Source organism: Lampris incognitus, chromosome 1, assembly GCF_029633865.1.
Source record: "Lampris incognitus isolate fLamInc1 chromosome 1, fLamInc1.hap2, whole genome shotgun sequence".
Classification (NCBI taxonomy): domain Eukaryota; kingdom Metazoa; phylum Chordata; class Actinopteri; order Lampriformes; family Lampridae; genus Lampris; species Lampris incognitus.
In genome coordinates this window covers 140,127,846-140,143,757 of record NC_079211.1, presented here as the reverse complement: position 1 = coordinate 140,143,757, position 15,912 = coordinate 140,127,846, and the positions used below count along the sequence as shown (strand labels likewise).

The window sequence follows — 15,912 nt, the reverse complement described above, 5'->3', positions numbered from 1 at the left end:
AAATTCTGTGATGCTTTTAATTCATCATCCTTTAATCCTTCTATAGCCCCTCTCAATCCAGATGCACTGTTAAATTCATTCAGTGATCAATGCCTATCCATCCTTGACCAAATTGCACAGTTTAAAACTATGAAGCAGCAGAAAAGCTGAACAACAATGGAGGTTCAACAAGTCCGAATTAGTTAGTACTTTTTGTTTTACTCTCGTACAATGTTTTTTTGTATGTGTGTCATTTTTAACAATTTTATCCTGCTCTGTGAACCACTTTGTAACCTTGTTTACAAAAGTGCTATATAAATAAAGTTTATTATTATTATTATTATTAAGAGTGGATGGAGCCTTAAGAGTAAAGGATCAGTCCAATTCGCCAAGTATGTTTGTGTATGATGAGGAATTTGACCTGGTGCCTTGCTCTCTTAATATATTAATCATAGAGAATAACGGTATGCTAAAAAAAAAAAAAAGACAGTAAAAAGTAAAGACGTGATAGAAAATATAGTTATGGTGTGAGCCCCGGCTGATCGAAGTTTTTATTTTATTTATTCATCTATTTATCTATTTATTCATCTATTCATTTGTTTGTTTTTCAGAATCAGAATACCTTATTCATCCCCGATGGGGAAATTGTTTATCTTTTATTTAGCCAGGAAGGTCCCGTTGAGATAAAAGATTTTTTTCTTCCAGGGAGCACTGGTCAGGAGTATCAAGTATGAGAAATATACTGTAAAATTATATTAAAAAAAATCATAATTTTGAATCGCAATATTGTGATATTTGAAAAACCGTAAGACGTAGTGAGTCGTCAGTAGAAAATCTGTGTAGTATCGCTTTTGAACGTAAGTACTCCTTTCACGCCAGCAGGCGGCAGTGTGTCCAATCAGGCCCCGCCCCCCTACAGGCCCCCAGAGCGCTCCGTTGCTGTCCTTCCCTTCTCACTTCCTCTCCACAAGCCGCGCCTGCTTCCATTCCCTTGGTGGGACTGGGGTGGGGGGGTGGACGACAGACAGACGGAAGACAGACGGCAGATAAATAGTCAGACAGACGGCCCTACAAGAATTAAAAAAAAACACCATGTGAAGGAAAAGTATATAAAGCGTGTTTTTTAGGGGTTGGTTCTGTTTTTTGCCCCCCTCCCAACGCCTTGCGGTTTGGCAGAGAGCGGATGGACAGTGAAGGAGAAGCGCTGAACAATCCGGTGTAAGGTACGACCCCAGTCTCTCCCAGCCAGCCTACATTGTTCCTGTGTTATCCCGGCGTGTGTCTGTGCGAGATGTGCCCCCCCCCCGATCAACGCTTTCGCCCGTGTTTCGCCATGCGGGCTGTCGGTAAAAGTTGGAACTTTTCTTTCGGGCGAGATGGTTTTCGAGCCGCGGTCGAGAGCGTTGCTACGTGTCCCCCCCCAACGCTTAATGGTTCGCTGTCAATCTGGGCGCATGCGAGGGCGGTGTGGACGGAGTGCCGGGTCAAAACAAGCCCCTCGGTCTCCCCGTTTCAATAACCAACGAGTATACGATAACAAACGCTGCGTTTTTGCACAGGGATGCGACTTGGACTTCGTTTCTGTGTTAATTAATCTCGGGAGAAAGGGGGAACGATTCGTCGTCCGACGAACGTGTGATGCCCCCCCCCCCCAACTGGTGGTTTTGAAGCGTCCGCTGACGTTCGGTAGCTCCGGTAACGTGAGAAACACCAATCAATTAAGGAGGAGAGACATTATGAATCGCTTAATGACTAGAGAAGTGCCCGCCGGAGAGAGTTGTCACTGCTCAGTTTTGGCGTTGTCGCTCAAATGCTGGGTGGACAAAAGCTTGGTGCCGCAGCTTCTTCACATGATATTGTAACGTGCATGGATTAGTAGACACGCTGGCCGCTGGCTCGCGGTTTTGACCCTTTAGTCGAGCGGTTAGCGATGTCTCCCGCGGTGCGGGCGATAGGGGTTCGCTTCCCGGCCACGGCAGTTCCCGTGGTTGCGTTGTTCCCCGAATTCGCTACAATGTTAACGTGATAAAGCGGCCCGCGGGCAACTGAGTAGCATGGCCCCTTATGTTATGGAGCGTGAGTCGTTTGAGGGGGCAGGGGGGGGGCAGCGTTGGAACCTCTCGTCTTTTGTGTGGCAATGAGATGGCGTTTTAATGGCCGTTAATGTGGTTTTGTCACTGTTCAACTGGTGTTCCGCGATAAATAAACTGGCTCGGTACAAATTGGCTTGGGAAAGACAGTCGTGTTCATCGGATCTTCGCGGCGTGCTTATGCGTTGGAAGCAATACAAGCGGGCTCCCGCTGGGTTTAGGGAGGGGGGGTATTTTATGGACTTGAATTATGGGGTTACTTTGGGGGTCTCTGGTGTAAAAGAGGCTGCTTTAGACTTTGGTCGCGGTTGCGAAGTTGTGCCAACCTCGGTGTCTAAACGGACTGGCTCGCTCTTCAAGCCGCATAAGCGCTTTGAAGCTTGAACTTGCTGACATGTTGGCCGTGGAGTGAGGAATGTCGATGTCATCACCGTAGCCCAAGGTGTGTTGTTCTAAAGAAAAGCGCCATTGAGGGTTTTAGTTTCCTCCACTCGTTCCAGTGTATCTGCATTTGTGCATGTGTGTGTGCCCTCGGTGGAAAAAAAGAAGTGAAGATCTACAATGTGCTAGTTTCTTTATTTTTATGAAGTGTGTGTGTCTGTGTGTGTGTGTGTGTGGGGGGGGGGGGGATCAGAGTGGACCAGGGCCATAGCTTTCTCCTTGGTCCCACTATAATTGGTGCCATCTGTTTTGGCTGTGTTAACGGAGACAGTTCAGTTCCATTATTCACAACCCCCTTAATTGTTGTGGACAAGAGCAACCAAGGTCACCCTGTCCAAGCCAAAGCAGCCAGGGGACCGTCTGAAGGGAGAGATGCCTAGTGGCTTATAGCCTGTTTCCCCATATTCGGCTGCTTCGCCTCCCACTGTTGTAACACTCGGCGCATAGCCTTTCAAAGTCTCGCCATTTTCCTTGACGTACTATTCAGATAACGCCCTCCTATGTGTTCTTCTCTCCAAACTCTGCCACGTTATTCACTTTCTTCCTTTTGTAATACTTGTAATGACAACTCGAGAATTTTAACCCACTCTATCTAACTGTGTGCTTCTTAACCTATCTCTCATGTCCCCATCCCCGGGTAGCAGACTAATATACCATGCCGACGAATGATGGCCCAAGCCGCTTCCCGTTCTTCGTGGCCCCGCCTAATGGCCACCACCAGCGGGCACCAGGATACGTCCCTGGCCGAGTGGCTCCGGTCCGTTCGCCACCACCTGCCAAAGCCCCGCCACCTCCACCGGTAAAACCTCACGGTCCACCTGCAGAGGGACGAGCCACATTCAGCTTGTCAGAGGAGAACCAGCGCAGGGGGCATGCAGAGAGCCTCGATAGAAGAAAAAACACCTTCATATGTTTCGGAGTGTCCCTGGGGGCTTTCTTCCTTTCTCTCATCCTCATCCTTAGCCTTACCAGTGGTGAGGTGTTGGACGGTCAGTGTTAGGAGCTGTTGATATAATCTTGGCGTGGGCTGGAAACACAGCACAAATTTGGAATGATTTGAATAGTTGTTTCTTGTTGAAACCCATTAGTGTTTATGAAGTTTTTCGGTCCCACTGTTGCCCTGTAAACTTGGATGTTTTATTAAAACCATAACATTTGCCACTGAGTGGAACTCTCCATTTGCAGACGTGCCCTACTTTCATGGCAGTGAATCTTTAGTGAATGCAGATGGACTGTTTAAAAGATTTTCATTTTTCATACTGCCCATCTTAATGTTTGCCCACAATGCCACCGTTCTTCCTCATGCGAGTGTTTTTTCTGCCTGGCAATGTCTTATTTTATTTTACCTATTTGGCTGACGTTCTTTTTTTTAAAATCCCACCTAGAATGACTTTTGTAGGGAAAAAAGTAGACATTGTAGCACTCGGTTAATGGCACTGATGCACAAACTTGCATGCCATGTTATTTATACATTCCATGTTTATCTATAGATATGCCTGATTAGTTATTTATGGTTCACAGAAAATTGTCCAGACCATAACCCATCCCTGAGCAGCTGGAGCCCAGGTCACCAATCAGAGAGGGCTGTTGTGGTCAGCAAGGGAAACCTGTTCCGACTGGATGCCTCAGCTACCTTGCATTCGCTAACTATCCAGGCAGGAGGTAAAGATAATCCTATAGCTAGAGGAAGTCTTGTTATGTCGGATATAGCACTTTCATTAATTGTTTTTCATTCATAGCACACTGTTTCAAAATATAACAAAGCGTTCCGTTTTATAATAAGACAAAACTTTGGGTAACACTTTCTATGCAGCTTGCATCTATAACGTCCTATAAGCATCTATTGCATCTATAATGCCATTACTTTCCTAAAATGTGTATTACAATGACTACTGGCTATGGCTGAAGACTGTGAAATAGCACTGAAGTCTCATTATGCATCTTTACAAAACTTCAGCAAAACAAATTGGCTATGATGCATTATGACATTTGACAGATAAACAGGCTAATGATGACATATTTATAATGCATAAATCCGTTTTAAATTGACAATGTATCATAACGGTGGTTATGAGGTGTTGTGAGGGCGTATACATGGTTATAATGAATCTTACAATGACTTATAGCTACACTTATAGGGCGTTATAGATGCTTATAGGACGTTATAGATGCAAGCCTTGAATTGTTTTTTTCAGCAGATGGCCTTAAGTACACTCGGTCATTTTCACACTTTGGTTGATCGCTTGAACGTGAACCCAAGATCGTTTGTCTAATTGCTTGTTGTTTTTGTAATCATTGCTGGTTGGTTTCATACTATAATAATCAGAATCATGTTTATTGGCCATGTAGGTTTGCACAGACATGGAATTTGACTCCCGTTTCGTGGCTATCTCAGTGTACTTAACATAGTATAACAACACTACAACACAACATAACAAAATTCAACCAAACTGTTGTGTTTGTGTAACACTACACGGGGTCATTGTCATGACCACTGTCCTCTTCAGGTAACGTAAACATTATAATAGAGCGGTGACCATATGGATTTTTTTTCTTACCGTGGGGAAAAAGCAACTTATCCCTGTGGTTTGGCAGTTTGCTGCCAATACCCCCCCCCCCAAAAAAAACTACAAATGCTGCATATTGCCTTATCCAAATTCACTGGCTGCCCCTTGTCGTCTGGCTCAAAGCCTAATTGTACCCAAATAAGCAATGTACTATTTGGATTTGGAACTAGATTTGTTGCCATTGTTGAATCGAATAATGTCTAGTGACTCGCATCAACTGTATGGGCGTGTAAGAAAAGTGTGTTCGCTATAAGAAGCAAGAAAGCCACTTTATTTTGTCATTGTACAGGTTAACAGACATGGGCAACTCGCGGGCCGCATTCGGTCCCGATCCTCACTCAGTATGGCCTGCGGGTCAGTTTCCAAATATCAATTAATTGCTGGTTTCACAGGCGTTGAAAGCAAGCGGGGCATTTGACCACATTTGAACCGGATCCCAATCGTAATTATACTGTCCACTGGTAGAGGGTGCTCCCTCGAAACACAAGAGGCCTGTAGCCAAGCAACTGCTTGCACATGGTCTCGTCTTGGTCTCGGCGGGCCTCTTCCACAATGACACGTGACGAGGACAGACATAAGTGGCAAAAAAAGAAAATGACCTAGAAAACTGTCTTCTTGGCAAGATTTTTTTTATTTTTGAGATACTGTATTGATCCCCGTGGAGAAATTACGCTCTGCATTTAACCCATTCTAGCTGTGTAGCTAGGCACAGTGGGCCGCTGCCGTGCAGCACCCGGGGACCAACTCCAGTTCGTGTCACGATGCCTTGGTCAAGGGCACAGACAGGCGTATGCACCCTAATATGCATGTCTTTTTTTTATGGTGGGGGAAACTGGAGTGGCCGGAGAAAACCCACTGCAGACACAGGGAGAACATGCAAACTCCACACAGAGGACAATCTTGGATGACCCCCAAGGTTGGACAACCCCGGGGTTCAAACCCAGGACCTTCTTGCTGTGAGGCGACAGCACTAACCACTGCGCCACCGTGCCACAGTGGTGGGAAACAGAATATCTTTTTATGGAATTCAAAGGCAAACCTATGTGGTTAGTGGGCCTGGAAACAAAATCAGCCATGAAGGATTTCAACTTTAGTTGCCACTACAATACCACACACAAAGACAAATATAGCATGTACACCGGAGATGCCAGAGCCGCTATCATCGCTGACCTCAGAGGAAAACCACGCTGACAACAGAGCCTTTTTACCAAAGCCACGTCTACACAGGAGTCCTCTCTCAAGGCATCTTATGCTGTTTTGCTTGAGCTTGCTAAAGCAAAGAAGTCCTTGTCAGATGGCGGAACAGTGAAGCTATGTGCAGTAGAGATGGCTAAAGCTTTTGGAGATGACAAAAATGGCTAAGAACTTTGAAATGGTCTCCCTGTCCCATCGCACTGTGACGCAAAGAATTTTTTACTTTTTATTCCCCCCTTTTTCTCCCCTATTGTATCTGGCTAATTACCCCGCTCTTTCGAGCTGTCCCGGTTGCTGCTCCACCCCCTCTGCTGCTTCGGGGAGGGCTGCAGACTACCACATGCCTCCTCCGATACATGTGGAGTCGCCAGCTGCTTCTTTTCACCTGACAGCGAGGAGTTTTGCCAGGGGGACGTAGTGCGTGGGAGGATCACGCTATTCCCCCCAGTTCCCTCTCCCCCCCCGAACAGGCACCCCGACCAACCAGAGGAGGTGCTAGTGCAGCGACCAGGACACATACCCACATCCGGCTTCCCACCCGCAGACACGGCCAATTGTGTCTGTAGGGACAACCGACCAAGCCGGAGATAACACAGGGATTTGAACTGGTGATCCCCGTGTTGGTAGGCAATGGAATCGACTGCCACGCTGCCTGGACGCCCTGACGCGAAGAATTTTTGACAATCAAAATCATATCGAGGGAAAGCTAAATCAAGTCATTCATGACTGCAAGTACTTGTCCTTAGCGTTGGATGAGAGTACAGATGTGATGAATGTCAGTCAGCTTCTCATTTACGCAAGAGCCATTAACCGTTCATTTGAAGTGCACGAGGACTTATTGAAATTGGTGTCTTTGTATGTCACTACCAAGGGCAAGGATGTTTTCAACACTGTTAAAAGTGTTGTAAGTGAGCATGGGCGCTTTGACAAGCTTTCAGCTGTTGTTACCGATGGTGCACCATCAATGCGAGGAAGACGTACTGGATCCATCGGGCTCCTCCAACAGTGCGGCTTTGACTGTCCAATATTCAAGGTTCATCGTTTTTGGTTTTTATTTTTCAAAGCCATCCAGCACGCCGAATTTCGCCACAAGAGGACACTGTTACGTAACCTCACATGAACAGGAACGACTTTTGGATCTGTGGAAGCATAAAATCAGTTTAAAAGTCTGGGTATTTTTCGGTGAAAATCGGTAAAAACCGAAAACGCTGAGCCTTGCCAATATTGCACTGCATCATACGTCAGGTGTGTAACATTATTGCTAGCTAACTGTTAATATATGGTTATGAATGTGGGTTTTCATTGTGAGAATTTTTATCGTAGGCTAAATCCTATTTCATTTTGATCTTACAGGAGGCCCTCTTAAGACATGTCATGGATTTAGTTACCAAGGTTACCAGTCTCATTCAAGGGGGGAACAGGTCTTTCAATCTTAGGAAGTTTTTAGCCTTTTTGGATGAAGTGAGTGCCACTTATGGGGATTTACAGATGCACGCTGAGATCAGATGGCTGAGCCGTGGGAAGTGCTTGGAGAGGTTTTTTTGCACTGCACACTGTAATCCCAGTGTTCTTGGAGGACAGCGTTTGATGTGATACAAGTGCTTACTGCAGTAATCTCAGGGATACAGATTTTCTCTGCGACATGGCCTTCCTTGCGGATATTACCTCGCATCTTGATCCCCTTAATATGCAGTTGTGGGGGAAGAGGCCAAACTGTGTCAGATCTCTATGCACACATGAACGCATTTAAGCGTAATTAGCCCTGTTCAAAGATGGCTTTTCGTCCGACCGTCCAAATTTGGCACACTTTCCCGCCTGTGAAGAGATGCGCAAAGATGTCCCCGGATGTGAGAAAACATGTCTCAAGTACAGAGCAGACATAGAAACACTGCAGCAGAAGTGCAAGGAACACTTTCAAGATTTCCACACCATGCAGCCACGAATTGCGTTATTCACTGACCCCCCCCGCGCTGCTGTCAGTGAGCAACCCCCAGAGTTGCAGCTTGAACTTTTGCGAACTACAGTCAGACCCCTTCTTTCAAGCAAAGCGCAACGAGAGAGGAATTTCATTTTGGAGACTACTACCCCCCCGAATCCCGCTTTCCACTCCTCAAAGATTTTACACTCTCAACGTCCAGCGTGTTTGGGAGTGCTTACATCTGCGAGGGCAGCTTCTCAACAATGAAGCACATCAAGTCAAAAGAGGGAAACAGGCTGACAGATGAAACTCTGTTCCAGCTCGTGCAGATTGGATGCAAAAACACTGACAAGCAGTCTATTGTACGCGAGCAGGAGAGACCACAAGTATCTCATTAAGACAGAACTTTATACTCATCCACCTGTGGGTGAGTTTCGGTGGCTTCGTCAGCGTATGAATGTGTGTGTGAATGGGTGAATGTGAGGCATGCATTGTAAAAATGTTTTGAGTGGTCGGCAGACTAGAAAAGTGCTATATGAAATGCAGTCCATTTACCATTTTGAGCTAAATGCATGTTTATTTGAAACATGTCGTGGACTAGGAAGGCAGAGTAGAAATGCACTACAAACATGAATATTAGTTGTTCACTTAGAGTGAATGTTGACTTTTGTGCCATTATTGAAAGATTTTTTTTTTCACTCAGGAATGTGGACGTTTTGTTTCTGTGTTAAGCTCATTAAATAGAAATGATGGTCTAATAAACTTTGATAACTGGTATATATTTTTATCCTTTTCATTAAATGAGAAGCTGTAATTGGTTAATTGAGTGATGGGGTTACAGTATCCCAGCGGTGGAAGTGCACGGTCACAATCTGGCCCTCTGGTAGTGAGGATAACATTTTTGTGGCCCTCTATCATCATCAAAGTTGCCCATCCTTTGGTTACAATGAATTTTGTTCTCTGTATTTAGCCCATCCTATTGTATAGGAGCAGTGGGCAACTGCAGCGCCCGGGGACCAGCTCCAATTCTTCTTTCCATTGCCTTGGTCAGGGGCACAGACAGGAGTATTAACCCTAACATGCATGTCCCCTCCCTCCCATATTTCTCCCCAATTGTACTTGGGCAATTACCCCACTCTTCTGAGCTGTCCGATCACTGCTCCACCTCCTCTGCCAATGCAGGGAGGGCTGCAGATTACCACACGTCTCCTCCGATGTGGAGTTGCCAACCGCTTCTTTTCACCTGACAGTGAGGAGTTTCACCAGGGGGGACGTAGTGTGTGGGAAGATCACGCTATCCCCCCCCCCCCGAACAGGTGCCCCGCCCGATCAGAGGAGGCGCTAGTGCAGCGACTAGGACACATACCCACATCTGGCTTCCTACCTGCAGACACGGCCAATTGTGTCTGGAGGGATGCCCGACCAAGCCGGCAGTAACACAGGGATTCGAACCCATGATTCCCCGTGTTGGTAGGCAACGGAATAGGCCGCTACGCCACCCAGACGCTTACATGCATGTCTTTTTGATGGTGGGAGGAAACCGGAGCGCCTGGAGGAAACAAACGCAGACACGGGGAGAACACGCAAACTCCACACAGAAAGTACCTGGGACAGCCTGGAGTTCGAACCCAGGACCTTCTTGCAGTGAGGCAACATTGCTAACCACTGCGCCACCATCCCGCCCTGCAATAAGCACCTACAATTAAAATCTGACTCCCAACTGTTTACTTTATGCTTATGTCTGTGTATTGTGTGTGTGTGTGTGTGTGTGTGTGTGTGTGTGTGTGTGTGTGTGTGTGTGTGTGTGTGTGTGTGTGTGTGTGTGTGTGTGTGTGTGTGTGTGTGTGTGTGTGTGTGTGTGTGTCACAAGTACTCAAGCCTAGAAATAATTAATAATAATCGGACACACACAAAAGAAACCCCACATATGTTTAATGGACTGTCCCTCCCCCTCGCTCGTGAAGCTTAAATGATGAGCAACTAAAAAGTTTGGTTTCTCTAGAAGCTCTTGAACACAGGATGGAAGACTGTCAATGATGATAACTAAACAATGGTTATTGTGTTAAATTCATATCACACACCATATTCACTCCTGTAAGTGTCACCAAGAAAAAATGATGAAATAGAAAAAGAAAATTGCGGCGATGGCGGTAATGAGCTCAACCCTGTGGTAGGCATGACATGCCTGCAGTATTTTGGTCATGTGGTTACCCTCACAGCCCTACATTATAAATGGTAAAAGGACTGCATTTATATAGCGCCTTTCTAGTCCGATGGCGAAGGCTGCCACGCAAGGCACCAACCTGCTCATCTGGAGCAGTTAGGGGGTTCAGAGTCTTGCTCAAGGACACTTTGACACGCTCTCTGGAGGAGCCGGGGATCAAACCAGCGGCCTTCCGATTACTAGACGACTCACTCTGAGCCACGCCGCCCCATAAAATAAGGAAATCTGTGTGCACTTGGGTTTGCTCGTGTTTATTTGGCACCGCTACTGAAATGTGGGCTATTCTAGATGGCAGCTCTGTATGAGAGCACTGCATGCAGTTCTTCTTCACCATATTCTTAGGAGATGCTCTACTGGAAGGAGACATATTTGAGGAGACAGGCAGTAATGAGATGCGTATCTTCTGCTAAACTTCTACCAAACACTGATTCCTCTGCCAACCACAGCTCTCCCTTTTTGCTTATTTAGGGGGGGGGGGAGTGTGTGTGCGCATGCATGACAGTTAAACAAAATGTACACAATCAGTAGCAGTTTACCTCCTAAAATTAGACATGAGTGATTTCCCGCCAACTGCAAATAGTACTGAAGTTCACATGCAGTGGAATCCAGACCCCGGTTTTAAGCAGACTTGCTTGTGACCACTTTTTTGGTGCCCACCCGTGTTCGAAAACTGCTTTCATACCTGACTAAACATGCCAAACTCTTATGGCTCCAGTTCCGGAAAATAACCCTCCAATTTGCCATGGTATTAAAACACCTTTAAAGGTTAGCTGTTGGTCTTGGAAGTAATGTGTAGGCACCACATATTTACACTCACGTCTCCTGCTCCTCCCTCTGCTTAGGTCGGGTGGTTTTTGCAGACAATGCTGATGGCTCCAAAAATATAACCTTGAGAACGCGGCATATATTGATAGAGGATGGTGGAGCCCTGCACATCGGTGCACCCAAGTGCCGCTACCGTTCTCGCGCCACCATCGTCCTTTTCGGCCGCTCAGATGACAAAACCGTCTCTGAAGTCCCAGGTCTGGGCCGCAAGTTCATCGGAGTGCTGAGCGGGGGAACTCTGGAGCTCCACGGAACAGAGAGGGTTTCCTGGTCTCTGCTGACCCGGACCGTGCCGGCTACTGGATTAGCCTCAGGAGGTCATGCCTTCCAAAAGAACTTCAGCCGCGGCATCAACCTGCGTGTGGTGGACCAGGACACGGCCACCTTGCTGTTGGCCGAGCGCTACGACACACACGAGTCCCGCAGCGACAGTCGGCGGCTCACCCAGCTGCTCCGCTCCTTGCCAGCGGGCCGTATCGTGACGCTGGCTGTGGGAGACTCGGCCGTCAAGAGCCTGCTGGAGGAAACAAAGAAGACCATTGAAGAGAAGCTTGGCAGCAGCCATGTCTACGATCTCAAATACAGGTAAATAAAGTCATGAATTCAGTGATATAAGGCATGGTGACGGACAAGAAAAACCTCTTATGGAGAATTATACAAGTTTACAAATTTCATTTTACGGCGGTGAAAATAAATCTGTAAACAATACAATTTGAAAGATATTACCTGTATGTTTTATGTAGTTGAAGAGTAGGAGGTTGGTGAGGAGAGCTATCAAGGGATTCTGTGGAGATTCAGATTGAGTCTGTATCACTGTCTTCCCATAGTGTCATTTATTTATTTTTTTGCCTCTTTTGTCACACTGGACAGTGTCTTCACACTCTATGTAAATGTGTGTTTGTGCTTTCATTCTCTTCAGTGATTTGTTGGCTCTCCATTGGTCCTTGAAAATGTTTTGTTTATTCTTAGTCTCCCGGGGGTGATAAAGAGGGTTTATGGGTCTTCTGTTTATCCTTCCAGTTGTTACCGTTGTCTTCTAAGTGTCGGTTCTTAGGCTGACAGACAGACAAGATACACCCTGCCCTTCAGCGCTGTTACCAGACTTTTGTTCCAAAATACATTCCTTTCTCAAGACTTATCTTTTTTATCCAGGATAACGTCGCTCCTAATTTCCCTGAACCATTCCATGGCGTTCCTCTTTCCGTTTCCCCTGTGTTTCCGAAGTGGTGCCTTCTGCCAGGGGAGGAAGCATGGGGAGGGTAGTGAGGTTATGGATGTACAGTTTCCAGGATTTGTGCAAAATTTGCCAACTCAGGAGGTTCGGGTTAGTCCGTCATGCCCTTGTTCCCTCAAAGTGCAAACGTTTGTCAGGGATGAACTTTTATTAATGTTGCTTGTGAAGCTTAGAAGAAGAGAGCGTTATCGAGAAACTAATGCTATGTAGGAACATAGCATTAGTTTCTCGATCTCTCTGCTGCTCGCACACTTTCTGTTTCTCTCCCTCTAACACACACGCATGCATAGACTCCTTTCTATGGATGTGTGAGAACAGCATTTCAGTAAGTTATTTGTGGCGTTACTTGGTCGGAAAGCCAAGCGGTGCACCAGATTCCCCAGTGGGAAGGCGATTCAATGCAGAGACCCAAAAGCTCAAATTTAATCAAATCCAGAACACCATAGTTTTTATTGATCATATAGCAAAGTCCTTGTGTGTGTGTGTGTGTGTGTGTGTGTGTGTGTGTGTGTGTGTGTGTGTGTGTGTGTGTGTGTGTGTGTGTGTGTGTGTGTGTGTGTGTGTGTGCTGTAAAGCTTTCAGCTGTTTAGCTGATTGCCATTGTGATGGATAGATGTGTGCAACAAGCGGTTCACTGGGTTGTTAAAGGTTCCATTAACTGGCGTCAAGTGCAGTGCAAACTTCTGCAATGTTACAAATCAGAATGAAACGGACTGTAAGATGGGAATTTGGTTGGGGAGGCAGTTCAATTTTACTAACAGCCAATAGTGACCGGGCATTTTTAGATGAGTGTGGACATTAATGTTATTAGTTAGTTTCAGTTTGGTAGTAGAAGAGCTCTCGTCGTTCTCTGGACGTTTAGTCTACGCCAGCGCGTGCATGATGAAAAAAACATTGTTCTTCCATCCGTTATCCAAACCGCTTATCCTTACTCAGGGTTGCTGGGATGCTAGAGCCTGTCACTGGGCGGCAGGCAGGGAGACACCCTGGACACGGCACCAATCCATCACAGGGCCCACACACACACACACACACACATTCACACCTAGAGACAATTTAGTATGGCCGGTTCACCTGACCTACATGTCTTTGGACTGTGGGAGGAAACCGGAGTACCTGGAGGAAACCCACGCAGACACAGGGAGAACATGCAAACTCCACACAGAGGATGACCCCTAAGGTTGGAATACCTTGGGGCTTGAACCCAGGACCTTCTTGCTGTGAGGTGACCGCGCTAACCACTGCGCCACCATGCTGCTGACAACAATAATAAGAACATTGTTCTTACATACACAAAATTGGACAAAAAAAACTATAGTGTACAGGAACATCAGTACTGGATATAGACTGGAAGTCCCCAAGTCCAAATGGGAGCCACCGCCAAAAGTTGTTGAGAATGGCTGAGATAAGATCCTGTGGGACTTCAAGTTCCAGGCTGACAAGCAGGTGCCGGCTAACCAACCAGACATTGTGATGGTCGCCAAGGAACAGAAGACGGCAGCAGTGATCGATGTGGCAATCCTGAGTGACGGCAACATCAGGAAGAAAGAGCACGAGAAGCTAGAGAAATACCAAGGGCTGAGGGAAGAACTGGATCGGATGTGGAAGGTGAAATCCACAGTAGTCCCAGTGGTAATAGGAGCAGTAGGGGCTGTTACCCCCAAACTGGGAGAGTGGCTTCAGCAGACTCCAGGAATAACAGCTGAGGTCTCTGTCCAGAAGAGTGCGGTCCAAGGAACAGCTAAGATACTGCACAGAACCCTCCAACTCCCAGGCCTCTGGTAGAGGACCCGAGCTTGAGGAAGACACGCACCACCCGAAAAAGGGTGAGAGGGAGATTTTTTTTTTAAACAAACACAAACTTCAAACTACATAAATGTGTGTGTGTGTGTGTGTGTGTGTGTGTGTGTGTGTGTGTATATATATATATATATATATATATATATATATACACTACCGTTCAAAAGTTTGGGATCACCCAAACAATTTCGTGTTTTTCATGAAAAGTCACACTTATTCACCACCATATGTTGTGAAATGAATAGAAAATAGAGTCAAGACATTGACAAGGTTAGAAATAATTATTTGTATTTGAAATAAGATTTTTTTTACATCAAACTTTGCTTTCGTCAAAGAATCCTCCATTTGCAGCAATTACAGCATTGCAGACCTTTGGCATTCTAGCTGTTAATTTGTTGAGGTAATCTGGAGAAATTGCACCCCACGCTTCCAGGAGCAGCTCCCACAAGTTGGATTGGTTGGATGGGCACTTCTTTGAGCAGATTGAGTTTCTGGAGCATCACATTTGTGGGGTCAATTAAACGCTCAAAATGGACAGAAAAAGAACTTTCATCTGAAACTCGACAGTCTATTCTTGTTCTTAGAAATGAAGGCTATTCCATGCGAGAAATTGCTAAGAAATTGAAGATTTCCTACACCGGTGTGTACTACTCCCTTCAGAGGACAGCACAAACAGGCTCTAACAGGTACTATTTAATGAAGATGCCAGTTGGGGACCTGTGAGGCGTCTGTTTCTCAAACTAGAGACTCTAATGTACTTATCTTCTTGCTCAGTTGTGCAACGCGGCCTCCCACTTCTTTTTCTACTCTGGTTAGAGCCTGTTTGTGCTGTTCTCTGAAGGGAGTAGTACACACCGGTGTAGGAAATCTTCAATTTCTTAGCAATTTCTCGCATGGAATAGCCTTCATTTCTAAGAACAAGAATAGACTGTCGAGTTTCAGATGAAAGTTCTCTTTTTCTGGCCATTTTGAGCGTTTAATTGACCCCACAAATGTGATGCTCCAGAAACTCAATCTGCTCAAAGAAGTGCCCATCCAACCAATCCAACTTGTGGGAGCTGCTTCTGGAAGCGTGGGGTGCAATTTCTCCAGATTACCTCAACAAATTAACAGCTAGAATGCCAAAGGTCTGCAATGCTGTAATTGCTGCAAATGGAGGATTCTTTGACGAAAGCAAAGTTTGATGTAAAAAAAATCTTATTTCAAATACAAATAATTATTTCTAACCTTGTCAATGTCTTGACTCTATTTTCTATTCATTTCACAACATATGGTGGTGAATAAGTGTGACTTTTCATGGAAAACACAAAATTGTTTGGGTGATCCCAAACTTTTGAACGGTAGTGTATATATATATATATATATATACACTACCGTTCAAAAGTTTGGGATCACCCAAACAATTTTGTGTTTTCCATGAAAAGTCACACTTATTCACCACCATATGTTGTGAAATGAATAGAAAATAGAGTCAAGACATTGACAAGGTTAGAAATAATGATTTGTATTTGAAATAAGATTTTTTTTACATCAAACTTTGCTTTCGTCAAAGAATCCTCCATTTGCAGCAATTACAGCATTGCAGACCTTTGGCATTCTAGCTGTTAATTTGTTGAGGTAATCTGGAGAAATTGCACCCC

At 45.6% G+C, this 15,912-nt stretch overlaps 1 protein-coding gene across 3 annotated transcripts in view; it reads left to right on the top strand.

Moving 5' to 3' along the window:
- The first annotated feature begins 993 nt into the window (after window positions 1–993).
- Window positions 994–15,912, top strand: part of cemip2 (cell migration inducing hyaluronidase 2) — a 51,312-nt gene continuing 36,393 nt past the window's right edge. The window contains exons 1-4 of one of the 3 annotated variants that reach the window (XM_056275132.1): window positions 994–1,202; window positions 3,155–3,499; window positions 4,032–4,172; window positions 11,256–11,823. In XM_056275132.1, coding sequence (XP_056131107.1) covers window positions 3,166–3,499; window positions 4,032–4,172; window positions 11,256–11,823 — 1,043 coding nt within the window. In that variant the 5' untranslated portion in view covers window positions 994–1,202; window positions 3,155–3,165. Of the gene's footprint in view, window positions 1,203–2,415; window positions 2,512–3,151; window positions 3,500–4,031; window positions 4,173–11,255; window positions 11,824–15,912 lie in introns of those variants that run through there. The other 2 variants (XM_056275121.1, XM_056275140.1) reach the window with 2 other exon arrangements.